The 11238-nt window shown below is 40.8% G+C and overlaps 1 protein-coding gene and 1 long non-coding RNA gene across 2 annotated transcripts; both read right to left on the bottom strand.

Moving 5' to 3' along the window:
• Window positions 1–673: 673 nt before the first annotated feature.
• On the bottom strand, window positions 674–4975 carry LOC128092500 (uncharacterized). The gene is made up of 3 exons (XR_008211825.1): window positions 2086–4975; window positions 1958–2025; window positions 674–1880 (listed from the first exon to the last, which is right to left on the bottom strand). It is a non-coding gene; the product is annotated as an uncharacterized LOC128092500 (long non-coding RNA).
• A 46-nt stretch (window positions 4976–5021) lies between these two features.
• Window positions 5022–8614, bottom strand: LOC120425890 (uncharacterized). Its single transcript, XM_052705960.1, has 3 exons — window positions 8131–8614; window positions 8003–8070; window positions 5022–7925 (listed from the first exon to the last, which is right to left on the bottom strand). The coding sequence occupies exon 3, from the start codon at window positions 6408–6410 to the stop codon at window positions 5022–5024; it is 1389 nt and encodes a 462-aa protein (XP_052561920.1). The 5' UTR covers window positions 6411–7925; window positions 8003–8070; window positions 8131–8614.
• Between the last annotated feature and the right edge of the window lie 2624 nt (window positions 8615–11238).

The raw sequence follows: 11238 nt of genomic DNA on the forward strand, positions 1-11238 counted from the left end.
GTTCTTTACAAAAAATGTCGCCCTCCTTAAACAATTTAGCGCCCTATTAAATTTGTGAAATGGACAGAAGCCAGAAAGGATTTTCGACGACTCGGCTTCTGGGGGTACAGGTAGTGGGTAGTAGGTAATGTAGGTAGTCAGGTAAGTTTTGCAAGGGGGAATTGCCCACTAGGGGAGAAGGGAGGATGAAAATTTAAAGGAATTAGGGAGAATTAGGAATTATTTTACGTAATGATGGGGGGAGGGTGGGTAGTGCGAAGGCTTTGTTAAGGTTCATATTATTTTTTTTCATATGGGTCATTCCACCTGAAGTGTGCAAGAAAAAATGCAAATTTGAAAATTACCATCTCCGATTCTGCTCAAATTTGGCAGAGCTGTTGAGACTACCAAAACATGCAAAAATCCCGAATTTCATCCAAATCGGACTCCCCCCTCCATTTTTGTACCCTCCCAAAAAATCGACTTTTTGGCGTTTTTTGAGCAAAACCCCTATCTTCAAACGACGATAACTCAGGAACCACAAATCTTAGAGGGTCGGTCTTAGACTCAATTTTGAAGAAAATTGGACGTAGAATCCATTTCCGTGATCAAAATTTAGATTAACATATTTTTTCTACCTGTATTGCGCAATTGAAAACTTTAAATGGCCATATCTCAAAACAGCCCTTGTAACCGGAGGCGGTCGGTCGGATCGCATTGGCGTAATTAAACGAATGGCTTAAGCGCCACTCCCAAAGGGAGACCATTCATCATGTGCTGCTTTGCCCAGCTATGAGACCCTGCCACAGGGCGGGTGTATCCTTGATGCCAAAATTTGCGATTGAGAACGATCCGACTCATCCGAGAACTCGGCGGTTAGCCGAGGCGCTACAAACGGAAGAAAAAGATCGCAAACTAAAAAAAATACTTCAGATCTAGAAAACAAAAGATTGTACTTGCCCCGTTCTTATCATCACAGGTAGAAAATCTCCCCAATCAAATTTCCCCAGAACGCTTCAGAAGCCAGAATGGCGGAACCAAACAGAAAACTACCGCGAAAGTCGTGAAAAGATGCCTCAGAAAACATTAGAAAAAACCACAAAATTACTCCAGAAACTCAAAAAAACGTATATTCAGGTTCGCATAATTTATTCAATACAAAAAAATACTTCGGGCCCTACGAGATTCGATCCACAGATCTTCAGCATGCTAGTCCTACACGGTACCTCGGTACCACTCGAGTTTTTCTGTCTCTCTACCTGTTCATTTGCAGTGCACTGCTTGGCTAGGGTGTGCGTTGGCTTGGGGGGCGAAATTCATTTGGGATCGCTATAATTCATTCACTGGGGGCTTGCGATCACGCAACATAACATGGGGGTGGCTTATGTTGCCCACGGGGTTGGCGGAAAAAGAACTGGCCAACGATCGATCATGCGCATGTCGGGGGAAAAAGTACTTACACGACCATGGTTTTACGTGTTGGTTGGCGATCCGGCGATCAGGTGGTGGCGCGCTTACAGCTTCGGCTACGGCGAGATGGTTCCGCCGGCGGCTAACAGCAGACGGGTTGGCACTAACGACGTGTGTTCGGCATCACTTCCGGTGTGCGGGGGCGCACCGGTGTGCAGCTAGGATGCTGCGATGATAGCGTCGGTTGCGACGACGGCGCGGATGCGCGCGGGAACTTGGTGTACCTAGGCCTCCACGAGGCCGTCCCGGTTCGGTCGGTTGGTGGTCGAGGGTTCGACCGCGGCGTGTGTTGACGGACGCCGCTCAGCTCGTGTGTTGACGGACGAGCTGCTTGGGGGTTCACCCCGGAACTTTGACCCCTTGATGGAGTCCAGAAGCGCTGGGTTGTCGGTTGGAGTGGTCGCTCTGCTACGGATGATGCCGGTTGCCACCTGTGCCGAGAAGATCGCCCAACCAATTCCCCAAAAATTAGCCAACGCACTTAGGTAACCTCAATAAACTACGTTACCTGGAGTTTCAGGGTTTCAATCTGGTTCGCCACTACCCTACTCCTAATTCTACCACTAGCCGCGAGATCTAAAATAAAATTGCAGAATTAACCTCTGCCACTGAGACACTTCCACGACTTTAAACTACCTAACTCAAACGATTCCAAAACGGTCCTTCGACCACTCCTGCTTCCTCCACGATCAGGGTAAAAGTGACCGAGTCGAAGTCCTAGAACCCTCAGTAGAGGTGCAATTAGAACAACTTCGGTTCTCTAGAACTCGAGCAACATTACAATTGCAATAATTGCGCGAGTTTAGCCGAAGCATCTCTTAAGAATTTGCAATCTCTGACTGCCGAACTGGAGTGCATCGACCTCCCGTTCGAGTCAAAAAAGTGCTCTTGTCGCAAACTTTAGCATCTGAAGATTCTTCCTTCTTGTGCGGATCTCATAACAGGTCAAGGCAAAGTATTTTGAAAGTCTCCCATAAGGGGTGGCGCTCAACCCATGACATAATTAGGTCGAGGCGTAGCGCGAGAAGATAAGCCAACCATAATTATGGCACGCTAAAATATTGGCGAATTCATCTTTTCTGTCTGCCGTTCTTGCGGCAGAGGGTTGTACTGATGGTACTGCTACATCATTCCCTACTAAATTTTCGAAAATTTGATTGGTTTGGAACTGAAATTGAAAATTTCTTACCCAAAACCAATCAAATTTTCGAAGCTGAAATTTATCTGAATTTCTGAATAACCTTTCGCTTCCGGGGTCATATAGGGTCATCGCCAGTGGCTCACTCTCTGTTTCCAGCACGTAATTTCAAAAACTACGCCTGCTACTAGACCATCAACGTGTTTAGACTCCGGTCTCCAGCAGAAGCTACTAAGAAAATCCAAAACTTCATATAAAATTCATCGAAATAAAACTATAATAATATCTACAAAACTTCGGCAAAAAATATGTACAAGAATAAAGAAGAGTTAAAAAATTATATTACATGAGGAAAGGATATCAAAAAAACCGCAACTTCAAAAAAATATCAAACAACAGCATAACTCATCTGCTGATCTTGAACCGAATTACTGAAAAAAAATTGAGAACTGACTTTGAAAAGTTTCCTGGTAGCTGGCATCGCAAACATTCTAACAATCATAAAAAAAATCTCATCCTAAAAACATTCCCAAAAAAAATCAGCAACGACCTTCTACCTCAGTGATAAACACCAAAAAACCAAAGAGTCGCTCTATTCAAACTATCACCTTAAGTGAAAAAATTTACCGACAAATTCAACGAGTGTTCAAACCTCAGAAGAAAGTTTCCCAAGAAAACAGAACATCATAAAATTTGTCTTAAAAAATTTTGGTCTGCTTTAAACAACAGAAAACTACCTCGGGATAACCCCAAAAAAACGTTTCCATGAAGTTTAAAACTCAAATTCACAACAATCTCTAACATTAATTTGCATTAATTACGAAACTGTTCATGAAACAACAACACATAAAAAAAAACTGCATTGACGTACCCCTCGTCCATCCTGAATGAACAAGTGTTCATTTTCACGTTCACCCTGTTACCAGTCTACCAGTCAACGGGATGTAAACAAAGTGCGTGTAATGAAAATTTAAGTGTCGGGAAAAAAGTGTCTATTATCGCGGAAAAAAGTGGTTTTGTGCTCGGAAAAACTGCTCTACTGGTCGAAAATCGAATAGGAAAGTGAAATTGAATGTGTCGCTAATTGTGTTTGGTTGTAAAAAAGGTATTTTTCTCTATTTTATTTTCAGGTGCAGGTTGCAGAAGGCGGCCACAAAACCTGGATGAACACGCGGACCAAAAAGAATGATACTAAAAATAGCGCAGATGCTTGTCGGCAAAGTAGAGCTTTCGCTCACTCTGCAACGTGAACTTGCGGCACGAAGGGAAAAAATGCAATGTTTATCTACGACTAAATACAAAAGAGAAGAGATCAAGAAGAACTGCAAAGGAGAAAAGATCGGTAAAGCAAACTGCTCTACGTAAACAAAACTACTTCATCGACCATAATCAACACCAATTAGGAATTATGCTGATATTATGGAAGCAACTCTCTACCTCCGATGGAAAAACTTACTGCGAGGGAAAATTCAATGAAAAAAAAGGTAATTTGAGTGCTAATTAGCACAATTCACTAAATATTTACAAAAAACTAATGCCAGAATGTGTCAGTTTTAGGTGAACATCAACCTGGACCACCACTGGAGACAATTCATCGAAAAATATATACAAAATGGAAAATTTATCACCTGGAAATGGAAAAATTCTCATAAAAATGGAAATGGATGGAAAATATTTACAAAAGGAAATGATAACAAAATGGAAAAGCTTCGAAACTTCAGCAAACAGCTGCACACTGTCCCCTGTGCAAAACCGTGAATAGTTTTCAAGTTTCCTAACAAAATTCAATAGAATAAGTACTAAAACTAGAATTAACGTAGGTACACTACTAACTAAACTTTTACTAACTAAATTATGTCTAAATATTTACAAATTTGTACAAATTCCGTCGTTTTGGCGTGAATTTTCGATGCTGTTCGGTCAATACGATCGTTTGGTACTCGCTTTGCTTCTTTCGCCTGATTCAGGCCACGACTCATTCGATATCATCGTTTAGTCTCCCGTTAAACAGTCATGAATCGGGTTCACTACTCTGGGCCGGTCATCGACTTAACTCAATCTTATTTGTGGAATGAAAAGCTTTCCCGCGTTCAAGGGTTTCATTGATCGAATTAACCTCCCATTATCAAATCATCTGCCTCGACTGGAGTCAAAATCGGTGGATTTTTGTGGTTATAAGTTTCCCATTAATGGTATTTTTGAAAATTCGTTCATTTTCGAACTTGTGGTCACTCTTAAATGGTGATAAAAGTTACATAGCTTGTTGGGTCATAATATTTACAAATTTAGTCAAAATCAGTCGGCAGATTTCAGCTTTTTCAGCTGGTCTGCGAAGTACACTCCAATTCTTTTTCCCTCGTCAGTTTCTAACTCATAGGTGTTGCTTCCTAGAACCTTCTTCACCACGCACGGCTCGTACTTAGGGGCCAGCTTCTTACAAAACCCTGCTATGAGTAGAAAGCGGCTTTGACAACTGCTTGTTGAGCCTTTCGATGTCCGTAGCAAACTCGATGAACTTCTCGTTCCGGTGTTGTTTCCGCCCTTGGATTCTGCTCCGAATACCTTGTTCCTGGTTTGGATTCCCAAATCGAATCCTGACCAGCTTCTCGAATGTCTCCCAATTGTCCATCTCATCGACAAACGTGAAGAACCAATCAGAGGCTGTCCCATCAAGAAACATGTGAGCGTGTCGGAAGATCTGTTCTTGAGAAATTCCCTCGCGTCTGGAAATTGTGTCCAATTTATACAGAAAATCTTCGATGCTCATGGACCTGTTGTCCCCTGAGAACCGCAACCTCCACTTCTCAATCCGGTACAGCAGATCCCGGTCATCCAACCGCTCAGCGTGTCGTCTCCGCCCACGCGAACCGTAACTGAGAAGCGAGGACAGATCGTCATCGTCCCTTCGGTTCTTGCCTGCTTGCCCACGTTGATAAGAATCTTTTGCCGTGTCCTTGTGACGTTTCCTCGATTCAAAGTCGTCGTCATCACTCGAGTCTGTGATTGCGACCGGGGAAAACAAACCGCTGCGGCGGACTCGCAATCTCGGTTTCTCCTTCGGAATCGACCCGGTTGGATTCCCGAGGGCATTTCCGTTGCTGCCTTGAGATTGGTTTAGCTGAGATTTTTGCTGCTCGGCCATACCCGTGACCGTTACGGTCAATCCGGACAACATCCGTTCCAGATGCGCAAGGCGTCTGTCCATGTCTACCTCTTCATTTCCGGTTTCTCCACCGTTACCTCCCTTGCCACCGGTGTTGTTGTTTCCCGGCGTAAGTGGTGTACCGTATCCGCTTCCCGGTGCTGTAGTACCGTTTCCGGGTGTTCCTGAACCGCCGGCGGGGTTACCGTCTGCGCCATCCTCATTCCCTGGATCTGGATTAAGGCCAGGATTCAACCAAAGTTTGAGCTGTCCCTGAGCCGGCGAAGGTGGTTCAATTTCAAATTTTCTCATAATCCCCTCTAGTTCCCTTACCATCTCTCTCCTTTGAGCCTTCTCCTCCTCAGACATAGCTATACAACGTTTCGTTCGGAACCAGTAATGCAACAACCGAGCCTCAATTTTTGGGGTTCGACCAGTTTTGAGCAACGCACTGTACATCAACGCGACATGTTTCTTAATTCCGTCAATTTCTTGACCAATCATGTAGTGGGAATGGTAATTTTGCCAGTTTTTAACGTCTTTTTTGAACAGTGTTCTCAAAAGTGTTTGTTTGCCTACCAAATCAAGAGCGTCAGTCTCCGGTGTCAGTTGGTTGCGGATCCCTAGCTCATAATCAACTTGCTCTGCATTCAAATATTCTGCACATGGAAGCCGAGCCATTTTGAAAATATTATTATTTAAATGGAATGAAGCAGCAAAAAAAAAATCTTAAAATCTACAAATTTCTAAAGCTACAAAATTATTAAAACTACAAAAAAGGGGAAGAATTAATGAAACCAAATAAATTTGCCTCAAAAACTTCAGAAAAATCTAAAACTACAAATTATTTACAAGAAAAAATTTACGCAAAAGTTCATCAAATTGCGAGAACTCAAAAAAAAATCAATCAAAAGAAAAATGTTCAGAAAAAATCAATTCGCTTAAGAAAATTTACGTGCCAAATCTTGTTGGGCGCCAAATGTAACCGGAGGCGGTCGGTCGGATCGCATTGGCGTAATTAAACGAATGGCTTAAGCGCCACTCCCAAAGGGAGACCATTCATCATGTGCTGCTTTGCCCAGCTATGAGACCCTGCCACAGGGCGGGTGTATCCTTGATGCCAAAATTTGCGATTGAGAACGATCCGACTCATCCGAGAACTCGGCGGTTAGCCGAGGCGCTACAAACGGAAGAAAAAGATCGCAAACTAAAAAAAATACTTCAGATCTAGAAAACAAAAGATTGTACTTGCCCCGTTCTTATCATCACAGGTAGAAAATCTCCCCAATCAAATTTCCCCAGAACGCTTCAGAAGCCAGAATGGCGGAACCAAACAGAAAACTACCGCGAAAGTCGTGAAAAGATGCCTCAGAAAACATTAGAAAAAACCACAAAATTACTCCAGAAACTCAAAAAAACGTATATTCAGGTTCGCATAATTTATTCAATACAAAAAAATACTTCGGGCCCTACGAGATTCGATCCACAGATCTTCAGCATGCTAGTCCTACACGGTACCTCGGTACCACTCGAGTTTTTCTGTCTCTCTACCTGTTCATTTGCAGTGCACTGCTTGGCTAGGGTGTGCGTTGGCTTGGGGGGCGAAATTCATTTGGGATCGCTATAATTCATTCACTGGGGGCTTGCGATCACGCAACATAACATGGGGGTGGCTTATGTTGCCCACGGGGTTGGCGGAAAAAGAACTGGCCAACGATCGATCATGCGCATGTCGGGGGAAAAAGTACTTACACGACCATGGTTTTACGTGTTGGTTGGCGATCCGGCGATCAGGTGGTGGCGCGCTTACAGCTTCGGCTACGGCGAGATGGTTCCGCCGGCGGCTAACAGCAGACGGGTTGGCACTAACGACGGGTGCTCAGCATCACTTCCGGTGTGCGGGGGCGCACAGGTGTGCAGCTAGGATGCTGCGATGATAGCGTCGGTTGCGACGACGGCGCGGATGCGCGCGGGAACTTGGTGGTGTACCTAGGCCTCCACGAGGCCGTCCCGGTTCGGTCGGTTGGTGGTCGAGGGTTCGACCGCGGCGTGTGTTGACGGACGCCGCCCAGCTCGTATGTTGACGGACGAGCTGCTTGGGGGTTCACCCCGGAACTTTGACCCCTTGATGGAGTCCAGAAGCGCTGGGTTGTCGGTTGGAGTGGTCGCTCTGCTACGGATGATGCCGGTTGCCACCTGTGCCGAGAAGATCGCCCAACCAATTCCCCAAAAATTAGCCAACGCACTTAGGTAACCTCAATAAACTACGTTACCTGGAGTTTCAGGGTTTCAATCTGGTTCGCCACTACCCTACTCCTAATTCTACCACTAGCCGCGAGATCTAAAATAAAATTGCAGAATTAACCTCTGCCACTGAGACACTTCCACGACTTTAAACTACCTAACTCAAACGATTCCAAAACGGTCCTTCGACCACTCCTGCTTCCTCCACGATCAGGGTAAAAGTGACCGAGTCGAAGTCCTAGAACCCTCAGTAGAGGTGCAATTAGAACAACTTCGGTTCTCTAGAACTCGAGCAACATTACAATTGCAATAATTGCGCGAGTTTAGCCGAAGCATCTCTTAAGAATTTGCAATCTCTGACTGCCGAACTGGAGTGCATCGACCTCCCGTTCGAGTCAAAAAAGTGCTCTTGTCGCAAACTTTAGCATCTGAAGATTCTTCCTTCTTGTGCGGATCTCATAACAGGTCAAGGCAAAGTATTTTGAAAGTCTCCCATAAGGGGTGGCGCTCAACCCATGACATAATTAGGTCGAGGCGTAGCGCGAGAAGATAAGCCAACCATAATTATGGCACGCTAAAATATTGGCGAATTCATCTTTTCTGTCTGCCGTTCTTGCGGCAGAGGGTTGTACTGATGGTACTGCTACACCCTATTTATTTTTTGAATTTGACCTCACCATCGTATTCCCCGTCCGATTTTACATAAGAATCACTTATCGACAAAAAGGAATATGTTTCGTTCAAGAGATATCGAATTTTAAAGTTTCAAGTATTTGAGATTACCTAAATTAGCTTTATTCGCCGCATCTGCTAGAAGCACTCGGGCGCGCTGATCAATAACTGCTACCTGGTTATTTATTGAAATAAGATTTCATCCCAAATAATCATTAGCAAATTAGACAAAAATTGAATGTACACCACTGTAGGAAACTGCTGTATAATCTTGAATAAAAAAAAACACACGACACGCAATACAGGGCAGAATGAAATTCCCGCAGAGCTAGCAGCACTTAAGAAAAAGTGTACGATACATTATCGTGTTAAAAATTATGAATTAAAATGAATAAAACTCTCGTAAAGCATGATTATGATTAACACCTAAACTCCCCAGCTCGAGAAAAGGATTTTCCATATAAATTCCCCCGTTTCTCAAGCATGGGAGTTTGGGTGTTAAGGAGGAGGATTTCTGGAGTGTATAAATGTGAACAATATAAGAAAATCACAAAGATTAATCTGATTTATTATCTGCTTAAGATCAAATTCAGTTGTGTTGATTTCGACACCGTCCGAACAATAATCTTTTTTTTTTGTTTGTCAATCATTTCGAAATCTTGGAAGACGATACAGCTGCTGTATCAGAAGTATATGGTTTTGTTTTTGAAATTAAATGTACCAGAATTGAAAAAAAAATCATCAATTATTCAGATGAAACTGGCTCACAATATAATAATCGGTTTAATATGATCAATATTTCAAACCGTAAGGCAGATTTTGGGGCTTTTGCTGAATGGCACTATTTCGCTACCGCACATGGCAAAAGCTCTAGAACCCATGAGAATTATTTCATCTATTACAGCCAGCTCTACATTTGTTAATAAAAGAAGAAATAAAAGAAATAATGTGATAAAGTGGGAAGAAATGTGGAATTAGGAAAAATATGAAAATTGTATTGTAAAAACTCTGTAGTATTTGCAAATAAATATAAAACTTAAAATTTTACTTAATATGGTTCAATGACACTGAGTTCAGGAAAAACAGTGCATAGAACAGTGCATTAAAAATTACCCAATAAATATTCCTTAAACCAAAAATAGATTGTTCAAGGTATTGATTATCTCAAAATCGTATAAAATTATAAAAATAATTCATCTTACAGAACACCAGGTAGTAATTATTGATCAGCACGACAGAGTGCTTCTAGCAGATGCGGCGAGTGTAGCTGATGTAGGTAATCTCAAATACTTAAAACTTTAAAATTCGATATCTCTTGAACGAAACATATTCCTTTTTGTCGATAAGTGATTCTTATGTAAAATCGGACGGGGAATACGATGGTGAGGTCAAATTCAAAAAATAAATAGGGCTGTTTTGAGATACGGCCATTTAAAGTTTTCAATTGCGCAATACAGGTAGAAAAAATATGTTAATCTAAATTTTGATCACGGAAATGGATTCTACGTCCAATTTTCTTCAAAATTGAGTCTAAGACCGACCCTCTAAGATTTGTGGTTCCTGAGTTATCGTCGTTTGAAGATAGGGGTTTTGCTCAAAAAACGCCAAAAAGTCGATTTTTTGGGAGGGTACAAAAATGGAGGGGGGAGTCCGATTTGGATGAAATTCGGGATTTTTGCATGTTTTGGTAGTCTCAACAGCTCTGCCAAATTTGAGCAGAATCTGAGATGGTAATTTTCAAATGGTGTTCCGCTTCAGATGGAATGACCCATATTTAAGTGAAAATTTTGCAAATAGGAAATTTGATCGAAGTATTCTCTACAATAATTTAATATATATTTCTTTTATTTATTCGAGTATTCAAAATAATTGATAAATTTTGTGTAAGGCATGAATTATAGTGTTTCAAATAAATCAAGTATCTCAAGTAATTCAAGTATTTCAAGTATTTTAAGTATTTCTTGCGTTTCAGGTATTTAAAATTACAAGAATATCAATAATTTCTGGTATTTTACAAAATTGAAGCATTTCCAAAATTTCAAGTATTAAAAATATTTTAATTATTTCAAGCATTTCTGGTGTTTTAAGTATTTGAAGTATTTGCTTCAACATTTGAATTATTTGATGAATGAAAAAATATTTTAAATTTTATAAACTGAAAGTATCATTATTCTTACTTTTGAAGGGTAATGCAAATATTTTTTTTAATGGAAACCAACCAAAGATAAACATAGCTTAAAAAAAAATAAGCCGTGCTTTTTAAATTTTTGTATTTTTGTATTTTTGTATTTTTGTATTTTTGTATTTTTGTATTTTTGTATTTTTGTATTTTTGTATTTTTGTATTTTTGTATTTTTGTATTTTTGTATTTTTGTATTTTTGTATTTTTGTATTTTTGTATTTTTGTATTTTTGTATTTTTGTATTTTTGTATTTTTGTATTTTTGTATTTTTGTATTTTTGTATTTTTGTATTTTTGTATTTTTGTATTTTTGTATTTTTGTATTTTTGTATTTTTGTATTTTTGTATTTTTGTATTTTTGTATTTTTGTATTATTGTATTTTTGTATTATTGTATTTTTGTATTTTTGTAT

Source organism: Culex pipiens, chromosome 1 (assembly GCF_016801865.2).
Source record: "Culex pipiens pallens isolate TS chromosome 1, TS_CPP_V2, whole genome shotgun sequence".
NCBI classification, from domain to species: Eukaryota; Metazoa; Arthropoda; class Insecta; order Diptera; family Culicidae; genus Culex; species Culex pipiens.